Genomic DNA, 15,932 nt, shown 5'->3' with positions numbered 1-15,932 from the left:
GATGTGTCGAAGTCTATCATTTCCAAGTGTGTTTGACATAATTTTTCTACTATATGCATACTGTCTCTGAATTTCTCCCTTGTAGATAGACACAGTCATATTTAATCAGAGGCCTAATTGTTTCCAATATGACCTTGTCTTATCAAATAACATTTTAAATGATTGTATTTGAATATGAATTTTGAGGGATACAAATTAACACTGCATAATCTCATAGTGTGTCCATGCCCAGTGATAACCACAAATGAGTAAAAACAGCAATCACAGTGGACAATGGTATAGTAACCAGGGGCTCAGACCCTTCAGGAAGGATGCTCTGAGCCACTCTACCAGCAGTTATCTAGAACAACAAGAGTGCTGGCCAGGGGTGAAGGCAGAATAGAACTAGTGGTAATTAATGGAGTTTATGAAACTTAGGTGCACTGTATTATAGCAGAAGTAAGTGTAGATTATTTAATTGGCCTTCATTTTGTATCTCACTTCCTCTCCTTTCTTTTCCTTTCCTTCTTTTCTTTCTTTCTTTTTTCTTTCTTTCATTCTTTTCCTTCCTTCCTTCCTTTTTTCCTCCCTCCCTCCCTCCCTTCCCTTTCTCTCTCTCTTTCTTTCTTTCTTTCTTTCTTTCTTTCTTTCTTTCTTTCTTTCTTTCTTCCTTCCTTCCTTCCTTCCTTCCTTCTTTCTTCTTTCTTTCTTTCTTTCTTTCTTTCTTTCTTTCTTTCTTTCTTTTTCCTTCCTTCCTTCCTTCCTTCCTTCCTTCCTTCCTTCCTTCCTTCCTTTCCCTCCCTCAGTTCCTCTCCACTCCCTTCTTTCCCTCTCTCCTTCCCTCCCATCCTTCCTTCCTTCCTTCCTTCCTTCGTTCCTTCCTTCTTTCCTTTCTTCTTTCCTTCCTTCCTTCCTTCTCTCTCTTTCTGTTTTTCTTTCTTCTTTTCTCTTTCCTTCTCCTCTCATCTCCTGTCCCTTCTCTTCCTGCTTCCTCTCTTCCTCTTCTTCTTTCTCCTAGAGCTTGTGGCTGCCCATCTTATGTAAGTAGCAAATATTTGACTTGAGTGGAGCTGATTGTAGATCGTAGACAAGTTTTCATGACTGCGCCCATATATCTTGGATGTTAGTGTGCTTGGATCAATTTCCATCTGTCAATATCTGCATCTCTGTGCCTTCTTGTATTGCAGCTGTAGAAAGTCATGCAACCTGTGAATGCAACACAGAGAAAAACACTCAACCAATGATTCTGGAGAACTGATTTATAAAGACTCTAGCTTCCACATTCATGAAGTAGGATAATTCTAGCTCTGTGTTTTTCATCATTTCTGATAATTTTCCCTTTAGTTTAAGCTTTAGTTGGTGACGGTGATACTGACTTCATAGTGTACCCTTTTCTGTGTCACTTCCCCGATCACTACCAGTGTCATATGCACTTCCCAGTAAACTAGTTTCACTGGAATCTTTTCTTCAAAGTCTCTTCTGGGAGAAACTCATCTATGACTATACGTTAACTCAGCCTCAAATTTCTCATCTCTACAAGGGGAACATTAATACCTATTTTGAAAGCTTGTTAAATAGTTAATAATAATGTACACAAAGCATTTATGCAGTATCCATCATATAGCAGGCAACCCAGAATTAGTGTTTTTTGTTCTGAAAATTCCCAAGTTTTATGTTGAAGATAAGAACATTTTTGTAATAATTAACTAGATCAACTAAATACATTTTTTCTAGCTGTATTGAGGTATAATTGACAAATAAAAATTGTGTACATTTCAGATATACAAGGTGATGCTCTGATATATATATTCATTGTGAATAACATATTTATTAGGTCACATAATTACAATTTCCTTTTTATTTTTCTGGTGTGAACATTTAAGATCTACCTTCTTGGTAAATTTCAGGTATATGATAAAGTGTTTTTAAATATAGTCATATTACTGTACATTAGACATGCTGAACTTAATAATCTTTCATAACTGATGCTAGTCAAAGAGAATGTCCTAGTTTTCATCTCCTTTACTTCATCCCTGAACGATGATCACAGTCAGTGGCTGTTGTCTCTTAGCCAAGTCTTCAGAGCATTCTAGATTCACAGTCTCAGAAATTGGCATCTATCATGGAAATCCACATTGTTAGCTCATCAGAGGTATTTCTACCACTCCCCTGCTGGTAGGAGGCCCCAAGAAGGCGACCCAGGTCCCCGACTTTTCAATTTCTCTCAGAGCCAGCATCAATCAATCCTTTCATGAGTGAATGGTTATTTTACATCAGTTCAGGACCCGAAGCACCAACTTCTGTCTATTATGACTTCTATGAATGCACAAGTTCTACTTTGCTCCTTTCTTACATTCTTCTGATTTCCCTGGAAACAGAAGTTTTTCATTTCTTCAGATGCTTCATCTTGGCCTCACAAAATGTGCAAGGTTGTTTTATTCCCTTCCTTAGCTCAGAGATTATGGATTGTGCCAAGTCTTACATGCTTACTGTGTAGTTTCTCAATTTTCAGCTTTGTTCTTACTTAATTTACCTCATAACATTTTAAGTAAGGTACAAGTTATCTTAATGTGGCATAATGCATGGTCTGTGTTTTAGAAGGAATAACTTAGTTTCCTTTAATTTGTCAATGGGTATTCATGAGATGGAGGCCATATAAAAATTTTATCTGTATGATACCAAGAATAAGTTTCTTCAGATAAGACTCCCTCTCATGAGTACACAATAAATTCTCAAGCATTTTTTGATGCAGATGAATTGAATGAATGGCTGGTCAGAGGCTGAGATAAAAAGATCCCTGCATTCAGGGCAGCCATTAAATGCAGTCCCTGCTGCCATGTCATGCAGCTGTTGCTCACTGAGGTGTGGGAAACTCAGTTCGGAATTCATTTTGTGTGAACAAAAATGTCATCTGTAAATATGAGAGATTATTTCTGTCATTGTTAAATAAACTCAAGTTCATGTCTTGCTAGTGCTGACTTCCAATGTCATTTCTACTATATTGAGAGTTAAATGTAAGTGTTGTTGGCAGAAAGAGAAGACCTCACCTTGGTTCATAATCTGTCCTTTATTAGCTACATATCATCACACATTAAATTGTTCTCAGCTGAAAAAAATGGAGGTAGTAATACATGACCATCTGTTTTGAGAATCAAATTGGATAATACCTATTGTATGTGATATGTGTGTAAATCCCATATCAGGACTGCTTTCAAATAAAACAAAACACCACATGAGATGAGGATGGTTTGGAGTTTATCAGAAACATATAGGTAAGAATCTCTGCTACCAGAGACATAACCCAAAGTTATCGTGAAAAGAAGAAGAATACAAGAACCATGAGGAGGATATTGAAAACAAAAAAAGATTGCAAAGATTATTGATCAGTTGCAGAAACCTAAATTCCTTAGAAGCAGAGAATGAACCTCTTGACTTTTGAGTCAAAGCTGAGACCATGATTTAAAATTGAGAACATACGAAGCTGGCACATGATCCACAAGGTGTAAGGAAAAAGGAAATGAGGATGAAGTATTCTGCCATCCCTCAAGCAGATTCCCAAGATTTTAAACATGCAGAAAATTCATAAAAATTTGGGTGAGAGCATGGTGGCTGTCAGCAGCAAATTAAATTAGTCCCGCAAAAGATAAGTCAGTTGAGCAGAAAGTTGTTGTGTGAGGATGGTGGTTCTCTTGGGACTTGATCAGCAGCAAGAAGGCTGGCAGCAGCTGGACACACAGGTGGGCTGGAAGCAAGTGGTCCTGCAGCAGGTGGTCTCACAGCAGGCTGGGCGGCAGCAGGGCTGGCAGCAGCTGGAGCCACAGTTCTGGTTGAGGCAACCAGGCAGGCAGACAGTCGTGGGGTGGTAGCAGGTTCTTCTGCAGTACACAGGTGCACAGGAGCTGCTTTGGCCACAACTGGACCCACAGCTGGTTTGGCCACAGCAGCTGGACCCACAGCAGGTAGGCTGGCAGCAGGGTGTGCTGCAGCAGGAAGGCTGGCAGCAGCTGGTCACACAGGTGGGCTGGCAGCAGCTGGTCACACAGGTGGGCTGGCAGCAGGTGTTTTGACAGCAAGTTGGGTGACAGCAAGGCTGGCAGCAGCTGGACACACAGCAGGAGGGCTGGCAGCAGGGTGTGCTGTGGCAGGTGGTCACAGTGGTGGGCTGCCAGCAGGTGGTCCTGCAGCAGGTAGGCTGACAGCAAGGGGAGCAACAGTAGGTCATTGTGTCAGGGGTGGAGGGTGGGCTTCTGTTCAGAGGTGAGTTTCCCAGAATCTGATGACCCCTTGCAATCTGGACCTTTTATACACCTGGCCTCCAAAGTTTCCACCTATGAACAGGACTTTTCCTTGTTGCCATTTACCTTGTTTTCCACAGTCCTTCTGGGATTGTCAAAGGGGAAGTTCTTTCTTGAAGGTTATGAATCTATTGAAAGTAAGCGTTTAATCTCTTTCTTAAGTGTGAATTACTCATAAACACTTTGTTTCAGATAAAAGGAAGGCAGTCTCATCATCAGCATCATTCCTGCTCTGACCATCATCTGGTCATGTGATAGTTCCTGTTGATCAGGGAGGCTCACGTAGTTCTCTCTGGGCAGCCTTAGATTTGGCTGTATGTAGACTGGGAAGTGTCTGTGGGGAGAAGCATGATGCTGATATATTTACGGTGACAAAATTAATTCATGCCTGGGCCCAAGACTAGTCACCCACCAAATTCTGACTCAAGACTAACAGGCATCTCTCTGTGCCACCCACATCATCTGTGTCTTTCAGTTCTTTGAACGTCACTTGGGAAGATGGTGTCTGGCACAGTGTGTTCCACGCGGCAGAGCAGATAGAGAACAGGTGGATGTAGAGAAATCCACTGGGATTTAGAGAGCATCAAGCAATCTATGCCCTAGGGCGACCATTCATTCTGACTTGTCTGGGAGTGTGGGGATTGCCAGGTTGATAATGGAGGACTTTCTATTACATAACTGCTTGAGATTCAGGCCAACCAGCATGTGCTGTGGCTCTAGCCCTAAACCTAGTTACTAGCACAGTAAGTGTCATTTCTTCTATTTCTTTTTAATGAAGGTATTAGATGAGTTGAGATGATACCTGATTCACCGTGGAGTTCTAACACGTTTAAAACATTTTCTAGGTATACCATTCATTTGAGACGAATGCAAAGAATTAATTTCCAACCTGATATAGCATTATGTTGTAAATACATCTATGTCCCCATTACCAGGTTAGGAAATAGAAATTAATCCCATTCTCTCCCAATTATGTCTTCTTACTCATTCCCAAAGACAGCTAATCACTCTATGAAGTTGTAATCCAGTAGGTAACTTTTGGCTTTTTAAAGTTTTCATGTGAATAAAAATTATAGCATTTTCTTCTCTATTTTTTTTTTGAGACGGAATCTCGCTCTATCGCCCAGGCTGGAGTGCACTGGCACGATCTCGGCTCACTGCAAGCTCTGCCTCCCTGGTTCATGCCATTCTCCTGCCTCAGCCTCCCGAATAGCTGTGACTACAGGTGCCCGCCACCACGCCTGGCTAATTTTTTGTATTTTTAGTAGAGATGGGGTTTCACCGTGTTAGCCAGGATGGTCTCAATCTCCTGACCTCGTGATCCGCCCGCTTTGGCCCCCCAAAGTGCTGGGATTACAGGCGTTAGCCACCGCGCCCGGCCCTATTTCTCTGGCATAAACAAAAGTAATCCTTATGGCCTAGTCATTTTGGACTCTTCCGGTCAGCAGAGCAGAGAAAGGAGTTACTATTTGGTGAAGGGTAATTATCCTCACGCCATGTAGTGTAGGAGAATATATCTTCACCTCAGAACATTTAGTGAGTGTATTAATTTACTAGCACTGCCATGATAAATTACTGAAAACCAATTGGCTTAAATTTATTTTTTTCACAGTTCCCAAGACTTAGTCTGAAATTAAGGTGTTGTCAATGTTGTTTTCATCTGAAGGCTGTGAGGGAAGTATTTGTTCCAGGTCTCTCTCCTTGACTTGTAGATGTCTATCATTTCCATGTGTGTTTGACATAATTTTTCTACTATATGCATACTGTCTCTGAATTTCCCCCTTGTATATAGATATCAGTCATATTTAATCGGAGACCTAATTGTTTCCCATATGACCTTGTGTTAAAAGGTAACATTTTAAATGATTCTATTTGAATATCAATTTTGGGAGACACAAATTAACCCGTAACACTGGAGAATCTCATAGTGTGTCCATGTCCAGTGATAACCAGAAATCAGTAAGAACAGCAATCACAGTGGACAGTGGCATAGTAACTAGAGGCTCAGACCATTCAGGAAGGAAGTTCTGAGCTACTCTATCAGGCAGTTATCCAGACCAAGAAGAGTGCTGGCCAGGGGTGAAGGGAGAATAGAACTGGTGGTAATTAATGGAGATTATGAATCTCAGGTTCACTGTATTATAGCAGCAGTAAGTGTAGCTTATTTCATTCCCCTTCATTTTATATCTCAGTTCCTCTTTTTCCTTCCCTCCCTCCCTCCTTCCCTCTCTCCCTTCCTTCCTTCCTTCCTTCCTTCCTTCCTTCCTTCCTTCCTTCTCTTCCTTCCTTTCTTTCTTTCTTTCTTTCTTTCTTTCTTTCTTTCTTTCTTTCTTTCTTTCTTTCTTCTTTCTCTTTCTTTTCTATCCTTTCTTCCTTCCTTCCATCTTTCTATTCTTTTCTTTTCTCTCCTCTCCCCTTCTCTTCTTTTCTTCTTTCTTTCTTTCTTCTTTCTTTCTTTCTTTCTTTCTTTCTTTCTTTCTTTCTTTCTTTCCTTCTTTCTTTCTTTCTTTCTTTTCTTCCCTCCCTCCCTCCCTCCCTCCCTTCCTTCCTTCCTTCCTTCCTTCCTTCCTTCCTTCCTTCCTTCCTCGTTCCTTCCTTCTTTCTTTCTTTTCTCTTTCCTCCTCTTCTCATCTTCTGTCCTTTCTCTTCTTCCTCTTCTTCTTCCTTCTTCTAGAGCTTATTACTGTCCATCACATTTAATTAGCAAAGATTCGACTTGACTGGAGCTAACTGTAGATCGTAGACAAGTTTTCATGACTGCCCCCATATATCTTGGATGTCAGTGTGCTTGGACTAATTTCCATCTGTCAGAATCTGCATCTCTGTGCCTAAGACCTCTTGTATTGCAGCTTTAGAAAGAAAGTCGCGTCACCTGTGAATGCAACACCGAGAAAAACACTCAACCAATGATTCTGGAGAGCTGATTTATAAAGACTCTAGCTTCCTCATTCCTGAAGTGGATGATTCCAGCTGTGTGTTTTTCATCATTTCTCATAGATTTCCCTTTAGTTTAAGCTTTAGTTGGTGACTGTGATACTGACTTAATAGTGTACCTTCTTCTGTATCACTTCCCCAGTCCCTACCAGTGTGATCTGCACTTCCCAATAAACTAGTTTCACTGGAATGCTTTCCTCAGAGGCTCTTCTGGGAGAAACTAATCTATGACAACACGTTAACTCTCTCAGCCTCAAATTTCTCATCTCTACAAAGGGAACATTAATATCTATTTTGAAAGTTTGTTAATAATAATGTACACAAAGCATTTAGCCAATACCCATCATATTATAGGCAGTGCAGAATTAGTAGTTTTTGTTCAGAAAATTCCTAATTTTAATGTTGAAGATAAGAATATTTTTGTAACAATTACTAGATCAACTGAATACATTTTTCCAGTTGCATTGAGGTATAATTGACAAATAAAAATTGTGTATGTTTCAGGTATACAAGGTGATGCTCTGATATATATATTCATTGTGAATAACATATTTATTAGGTCACGTAGTTACCATTTCCTTTTTATTTTTCTGGTGTGAACATTTAAGATCTACCTTCTTGGTAAATTTCAGGTATATGATAAAGTGTTTTTAAATATAGTCATATTACTGTACATTAGACATGCTGAACTTAATAATCTTTCATAACTGATGCTAGTCAAAGAGAATGTCCTAGTTTTCATCTCCTTTACTTCATCCCTGAACGATGATCACAGTCAGTGGCTGTTGTCTCTTAGCCAAGTCTTCAGAGCATTCTAGATTCACAGTCTCAGAAATTGGCATCTGTCATGGAAATCCACATTGTTAGCTCATCAGAGGTATTTCTACCACTCCCCTGCTGGTAGGAGGCCCCAAGAAGGCGATCCAGGTCCCCGACTTTTCAATTTCTCTCAGAGCCAGCATCAATCAATCCTTTCATGAGTGAATGGTTATTTTACATCAGTTCAGGACCCGAAGCACCAACTTCTGTCTATTATGACTTCTATGAATGCACAAGTTCTACTTTGCTCCTTTCTTACATTCTTCTGATTTCCCTGGAAACAGAAGTTTTTCATTTCTTCAGATGCTTCATCTTGGCCTCACAAAATGTGCAAGGTTGTTTTATTCCCTTCCTTAGCTCAGAGATTCTGGGTTGTGCCAAGTCTTACATGCCCATTGCATACTTGCTCAATTCCCAGCTTTGTTCTTACATAATTTTACTCATAACACTTCAAGTAGGGGACAAATTGTCTTAATGTGGCATAATGTATGGTCTGTATTTTACAAGGAATAACTTAGTTTCATTTACTTTGTCAATAGGTATCCAGGAGACTGATGCTGTATAAGAATTTTATTTACATCACACTGAGAATAAGTTTCTTCAGACGAGGCTCCGTCTTCTGAGTCCACAATAAATTCTCAAACATTTTTTGATGCAGATGAATTGAATGAATGGCTGGTCAGAGGCTGAGACAAAAAATCCCTGCATTCAGGGCAGCCATTAAATGCATATCATGCAGCCTTTGCTCACTGAGGTGTGGGGAACTACTTCGGGATTTTTTGTGTGTGTGAACCAAAGCGTTATCTGCAAATATGAGAGATTATTCCTCTCATTGTTAAATAAACTCAAGTACATGTCTTGCTAATGCTGACTTCCAGTGTCATTTCACTATGTTGAGAGTTAAACATAAGTGTCCTTGGGCAGAAAGAGAGGACCTCACCTTTGACGAGAGTCTGCTCTTTCTTTACTAGCTACATAACATCACACATTAAATTGTTCTCAGCTGAAAAAAATGGAGGTAATAATTCATGACTATCTGTTTTGAGAATCAAATTGGATAATATCTATGGTATGTGATATGTGTGTAAATCCCATATCAGGAATGCTTTCAAATAAAACGAAACACTATATGAGATGAGAATGGTTCAGAGTTTATTCAGAAACATATAGGTAAGAAACTCTTCTACCAGGGACATAACCCAAAGTCATCATGAAAAGAAGAAAGAAGGATACAAGAACCATGAGGAGGATATTGAAAACAAAAATATAATTGCGAAGATTATTGATCAGTTGCAGAAGCCTAAATTCCTTAGAAGCAAAGAACGAAGCTCTTGATTTTTGAGTCAAAGCTGAGATCATGATTCCAAATTGAGAATAGACGAAGCAGGCACATGATCCACAAGGTGTAAGGAAAAAGGGAAACAGGATGAAGTATTCTGCCATGCCTCAAGCAGATTCCCAAGATTTTAAACATGCAGAGAATTCATAAAAATTTGGGTGACAGCATGGTGGCTGTCAGCAGCAAAGTAAATTAGTCCCTCAAAAGATAAGTCAGTTGAGCAGAAGGTTGTGTGAGGATGGTAGTTCTCTTGGGAGTTGATCAGCAGCAAGAAGGCTGGCAGCAGCTGGACACACAGGTGGGCTGGAGGCAAGTGGTCCTGCAGCAGGTGGTCTCACAGCAGGCTGGGCGGCAGCAGGGCTGGCAGCAGCTGGAGCCACAGTTCTGGTTTAGGCAACCAGGCAGGCAGACAGTCGTGGGGTAGTAGCAGGTTCTTCTGCAGTACACAGGTGCACAGGAACTGCTCTGGCCACAGCTGGACCCACAGCAGGTGGGCTGGCAGCAGGGTGTGCTGCAGCAGGAAGGCTGGCAGCAGCTGGTCACACAGGTGGGCTGGCAGCAGGTGGTCCTACAGCAGGTGTTTTGACAGCAAGTTGGGAGGCAGCTAGGCTGGCAACAGCTGGACACACAGCAGGAGGGCTGGCAGCAGGGTGTGCTGCGGCAGGTGGTCACAGTGGTGGGCTGCCAGCAGGTGGTCCTGCAGCAGGTAGGCTGACAGCAAGGGGAGCAACAGTAGGTCATGGTGTCAGGGGTGGAGGGTGGGCTTCTGTTCAGACGTGAGTTTCCCAGAATCTGATGACCGCTTGCAATCTGGACCTTTTATACACCTGGCCTCCAAAGTTTCCACTAATCAGCAGGACTTTTCCTTGTTGCTGTTTACATTGTTTTCCACAGTCTGTTTGGGATTGTCAAAGGGGAAGTTGTTTCTGAAACCTTATGAACGTTTTACACTAAGGGTTTAATCTGTTTCTTAATTGTGAGTTACTCATAGAAAATTTGTTTCAGATAAAAGGAAGGCAGTCTCGTCATCAGCATCATTCCTGCTCTGACCATCATCTGGTCATGTGATAGTTCCTGTTGATCCGGGAGGCTCAGGAAGTTCTCTCTGCCCAGCCTCATGGTTGGCTGTATGTAGCCTGGGAAGTGTCTGTGGGGAGAAGCATGATGCTGATATATTTACAGTGACAAAATGAATCCATGCCTGGGCCCAAGACTAGTCACCCACCAAATTCTGACTCAAGACTAACAGGCATCTCTCTGTGCCACCCACATCATCTGTGTCTTTCAGTTCTTTGAACGTCACTTGGGAAGACAGTGTCTGGCACAGTGTGTTCCACGCGGCAGAGCAGATAGAGAACAGGTGGATGCAGAGAAATCCACTGGGATTTAGACAGCATCAAGCAATCTATGCCCTAGGGCGACCATTCATTCTGACTTGTCTGGGAGTGTGGGGATTGCCAGGATGAGAATGGAGGACTTTCTATCACATGACTGCTTGAGATTCAGGCCAACCAGCATGTGCTGTGGCTCTAGCCCTAAACCTAGTTACTAGCACAGTAAGTGTCATTTCTTCTATTTCTTTTCAATGAAGGGATTAGATTAGTTGAGATGATACCTGATTCATCGTGGAGTTCTAACATGTTTAAAACATTTTCTAGGTATCTCATTCATTTGAGAAGAATGCAAAGAATTAATTTCCAACCTGATATAGTATTACATTGTAAATACATCTATGTCCCCATTACCAGGTTAGGAAATAGAAATTAATCCCATTCTCTCCCAGTTATATCCGCTTACTCATTTCCAAACAGCTAATCACTCTATCAAGTTATAATCCAGTAGGTGACTTTTGGATTTTTAAAATTTTCACGTGAATAAAAATTATAGTATTTGCTTCTCTATTTCTTTGTTATAATCAAAAGGAATCGTTATCGCTTAGTCATTTTGGACTCTTCCTGTCAGCAGAGCAGCAGAGAAAGGAGTTACTATTTGGTGAGGGGTAATTATCTTTAAGCTATATAGTGTAGCAGAATATATCTATAGCTCAGGATACTTAGTAAGTATGTTAACTTACTAGCACTGCCATAATAAATTACTGTAAACCAAGTGGCTTAAATTTATTTTTTTACAGTTCGGAAATTAAGATGTTGGCAATGTTACTTTCATCTGAAGCCTGTGAGGGAAGTACCTGTTCCAGGTCTCTCTCCTTGACTTGTTGATGTCTATCATTTCCATGTGCGTTTGACATAATTTTTCTGTTATATGCATAGTGTCTCTGAATTTCCCCCTTTTATATAGACATCCGTCATATTTAATCAGAGGCCTAATTGTTTCCAATATGACCTTGTCTTATCACATAACACTTTAAATGATTCTATTTGAATATGAGTTTTTGGGGAGAAAAATTAACCCATGACACTGGAGAATCTCATAGTGTGTCCATGTCCAGTGATAACCAGAAATCAGTAAGAACAGCAATCACAGTGGACAGTGGTATAGTAACTAGAGGCTCAGACCCTTCAGGAAGGAAGTTCTGAGCTACTCTATCAGGCAGTTATCCAGACCAAGAAGAGTGCTGGCCAGGGGTGAAGGGAGAATAGAACTGGTGGTAATTAATGGAGATTGTGAATCTCAGGTGCACTGTACTATAGCAGCAGTAAGTGTAGCTTATTTCATTGGCCTTCATTTTACATCTCACTTCCTCTCCTTTCTTTTCATTTCCTTCTTCTCTCTCCTTCCTCTTCCTTCTTTTCCTTCCTTCCTTTCTTTCTTCTTCTTCCTTTCTTTCTTCCTTCCTTTTCTCTTTTCTTTTCCTTTCTTTCTCTCTTTCTTTTTCTTTCTTTCTTTCTCCTTCCTTCCTTCCTTTCTCTCTCTCTCTCTCTTTCTCTCTCTCTCTTTCTTTCCTTCCTTCCTTCCTTCCTTCCTTCCTTTTCTTCTTTCTTTCTTCCTTCCTTTTGTCCTCCACTCGTCTTCTGTCCCTTCTCTTACTCCTCTTTCTCACCTTCTCTTCTTCCTTCTTCTAGAGCTTCTGGCTGTCCATCACATTTAAGTAGCAAAGGTTTTACTTGAGTGGAGCTAATTGTATATCGTAGATAACTTTTCATGACTGCACCCATATATATTAGATCTTAGTGTGCTTGGACTAATTTCCTTCTGTTAGAATCTGCATCTCTGTGCCTAAGGGCTCTTGTATTGCTGCTGTAAGAAGTCATGTCACCTGTGAATGCAACACAGAGAAAAACACTCAACCAATGATTCTGGAGAGCTGATTTATAAAGACTCTAGCTTCCTCATTCCTGAAGTAGGATAATTCTAGCTGTGTGTATTTCGTCATTTCTGATAGTTTTCCCTTTAGTTTAAGCTTTAGTTGGTGACTGTGATACTGACTTGATAGTGTACCCTTTTCTGTATCACTTCTCCAATCCCTACCAATGTGATCTGCACTTCCTTGTAAACTAGTTTCACTGGAATGCTTTCCTCAGAGTCTCTTCTGGGAGAAACTAATCTATGACAATACCCCAACTCTCTCACCCTCGATTTTCTCATCTCCACAAAGGGAATATTAATATCTATTTTGAAAGTTTGTTAAAGAATTAATAATAGCCGGGTGCAGTGGCTCACGCCTGTAATCCAAGCACTTTGGGAGGCTGAGGTGGGTGGATCACAAGGTCAGGAGTTCGAGACCATCCTGGCTAAAATGGTGAAACCTCATCTCTACTAAAAATACATAGAATTAGTCAGGCGTGGTGGCGAGTGTCTGTAGTCCCAGCTACTCGGGAGTCTGAGGCAGGAGAATGGCATGAACCTGGGAGGCAGAGCTTGCAGTGAGTCGAGATCACACCACTGCACCCCAGCCTAGGCGACAGAGCAAGACTGTGTCTCAAAAAAAAAAAAAAGAATTAGTAATAATGTACACAAAGCATTTATCCAATATGTCTCCTATAGCAGGCAGCCCGGAATTAGTGATTTTGTTCAGAAAATTTCTAACTTTAATGTTGAAGATAAGAATATTTTTGTAACAATTAACTAGATCAACTAAATACTTTTCCTAGCAGTATTGAGGTGTAATTGACAAATAAAAATTGTGTCTGTTTCAGGTATACAAGGTGATGCTCTAATATATGTATCCATTGTGAATAACATATTTATTAGCACATGTAGTTACCATTTCCTTTTTATTTTTGTTGTGTGAACATATAAGATCTAACTTCTTGGCAAATTTCAGGTATATGATAAAGTGTTTATAACTATAGTGATATTACTGTACATTAGACATGCTGAACTTATTCATCTTTCATAACTGATGCTGGTCAAAGAGAATGTCTTAGTTTTCATCTCCTTTACTTCATCCCTGAACGATGATCACAGTAAGTGGCCTTCATCCCTCAGCCAAGTCTTTAGACCATTCTAGATTCACAGTCTCAGAAGTTGGAATCTGTCATGGAAATGTACATTGTTAGCTCATCAGAGGTATTTCTACCACTCCCCAGCTGGTAGGAGGTCCCAAGAAGGTGACCCAGGTCCCCAAACTTTATATTTCTCTCAGAGCCAGTATTGATCAGTCCTTCCATGAGTGAATGCTTAGCTTGCATCAATTCAGGACCAAAAGCACCAACCTCTGTCTATCATGACTTCTATGAATGCATATGTTCTAATTTACTCCTTTCTTACGTTCTTCTGAGTTCCCTGGAAACACAGTTTCAGTTTTTAGTTTCTTTAGATGCCTCGTATTGGTCTTACAAAATGCAGAAGGTTCTTTCATTCCCTTCCTTGGTTCAGAGATTATGGATTGTGCCAAGTCTTACATACCCATTGCATACTTTCTCAATTCCCAGCTTTATTCCTTACTTAATTTTCCTCATAACATTTCGATTAGGGGACAAATTGTCTTAATGTGGCATAAGGTATGGTCTGTATTTTACAAGGAATAACTTAGTTTCATTTTCTTTTTCAATAGGTATTCAGGAGAGGGAGGCCGTGTAAGAATTTTATTTACATCATACTGAGAATAAGTCACTTCAGATGAGACTCTCTCTTATGATGATATAATGAATTCTCAAGCATCTTTTTGATGCAGATGAATTGAATGATTGGCTGGTCAAAGGCTGAGATAAAAAGATCCCTGCATTCAGGGCAGCCATTAAATGCAGTCCCTGCTGCCATGTCATGCAGCTGCTGCTCACTGAGGTGTGGGAAAATAATTTGGGAATTTTTTGTGTGAAAAAAATATTATCGGCAAATATGAGAGATTATTCCTCTCATTGTTAAATAAACTCAAGTGCATGTCTTGCTAGTGCTGACTTCCAATGTCATCTCACTATATTGAGAGTTAAATGCAAGTGTCCTTGGGCAGAAAGGGAAGACCTCAGCTTGGATCAGAATCTGTCCTTTATTAGCTACATAACAACACACATTACATTTTTTCAGGTGAAAAATGAAGGTAATAATACATGATCATCTGTTTTGAGAATCAAATTGGATAATACCTATGGTATGTGATATGTGTGTAAATCCCATATCAGGAATGCTTTCAAATAAAACAAAACACCATATGAAATGAGGATGATTCAGAGTTTATTCAGAAACATATAGGTAAGAATCTCAGCTACCAGGGACACAACCCAAATTTATCATAAAAAGAAGAAGGAAGGATACAAGAATGATGAGGAGGATATTGAAAACAAACAAACAAACAAAAAAATTGCAAAGATTATTGATCAGTTGCAGAAGCCTAAATTCCTTAGAAGCAGAGAACGAAGCTCATGACTTTAGAGTCAAAGCTGAGACCATGACTCAAAATTGAGAACACACAAAGCTGGCACATGATCCACAAGGTATAAGGAAAAACAGAATCAGGATGAAGTTTTCTGCTGTCCCTCAAGCAGATTCCCAAGATTTTAAACATGCAGAGAATTCATAAAAATTTGGGTGAGAGCATGGTGGCTGTCAGCAGCAAATTAAATTAGTCCCCCCAAAAATAAGTCAGTTGAGCAGAAAGTTGTTGTGTGAGGATAGTGGTTCTCTTGGGAGTTGATCAGCAGCAAGAAGGCTGGCAGCAGCTGGACACACAGGTGGGCTGGAAACAAGTGGTCCTGCAGCAGGTGGTCTCACAGCAGGCTGGGCGGCAGCAGGGCTGGCAGCAGCTGGAGCCACAGTTCTGGTTTAGGCAACCAGGCAGGCAGACAGTCGTGGGGTAATAGCAGGTTCTTCTGCAGTACACAGGTGCACAGGAGCTGCTCTGGTCACAGCTGGACCCACAGCTGGTTTGGCCACAGCAGCTGGACCCACAGCAGGTGGGCTGGCAGCAGGGTGTGCTGCAGCAGGAAGGCTGGCAGCAGCTGGTCACACAGGTGGGCTGGCAGCAGGTGGTCCTGCAGCAGGTGTTTTGACAGCAAGTTGGGCTGCAGCAAGGCTGGCAACAGCTGGACACACAGCAGGAGGGCTGGCAGCAGGGTGTGCTGCTGCAGGTGGTCACAGTTGTGGGCTTCCAGCAGGTGGTCCTGCAGCAGGTGGTCCTGCAGCAGGTAGGCTGACAGCAAGGGGAGCAACAGTGGGTCATGGTGTCA

At 41.0% G+C, this 15,932-nt stretch overlaps 3 protein-coding genes across 3 annotated transcripts; all 3 read right to left on the bottom strand.

Moving 5' to 3' along the window:
- Positions 1-3,679: 3,679 nt before the first annotated feature.
- On the bottom strand, positions 3,680-4,201 carry LOC129470237 (keratin-associated protein 9-7-like). The gene has a single exon (XM_055257844.1). The coding sequence runs from the start codon at positions 4,199-4,201 to the stop codon at positions 3,680-3,682; it is 522 nt and encodes a 173-aa protein (XP_055113819.1).
- Positions 4,202-9,157: 4,956 nt separating this feature from the next.
- On the bottom strand, positions 9,158-10,107 carry LOC129469924 (keratin-associated protein 9-3). Its single transcript, XM_055257143.2, has one exon. It carries the CDS (start codon positions 10,105-10,107, stop codon positions 9,628-9,630), a length of 480 nt encoding a protein of 159 aa, XP_055113118.1. The 3' UTR covers positions 9,158-9,627.
- Positions 10,108-14,918: 4,811 nt separating this feature from the next.
- LOC129469923 (keratin-associated protein 9-2) lies at positions 14,919-15,932 on the bottom strand. Its single transcript, XM_055257142.1, has one exon. It carries the CDS (start codon positions 15,923-15,925, stop codon positions 15,401-15,403), a length of 525 nt encoding a protein of 174 aa, XP_055113117.1. The 5' UTR covers positions 15,926-15,932; the 3' UTR covers positions 14,919-15,400.

The sequence above is a fragment of the Symphalangus syndactylus genome, chromosome 20 (assembly GCF_028878055.3).
Source record: "Symphalangus syndactylus isolate Jambi chromosome 20, NHGRI_mSymSyn1-v2.1_pri, whole genome shotgun sequence".
Taxonomy (NCBI): domain Eukaryota; kingdom Metazoa; phylum Chordata; class Mammalia; order Primates; family Hylobatidae; genus Symphalangus; species Symphalangus syndactylus.
Note: the sequence above shows the minus strand (reverse complement) of the source record. Positions and strands in the feature narration are given on the sequence as shown.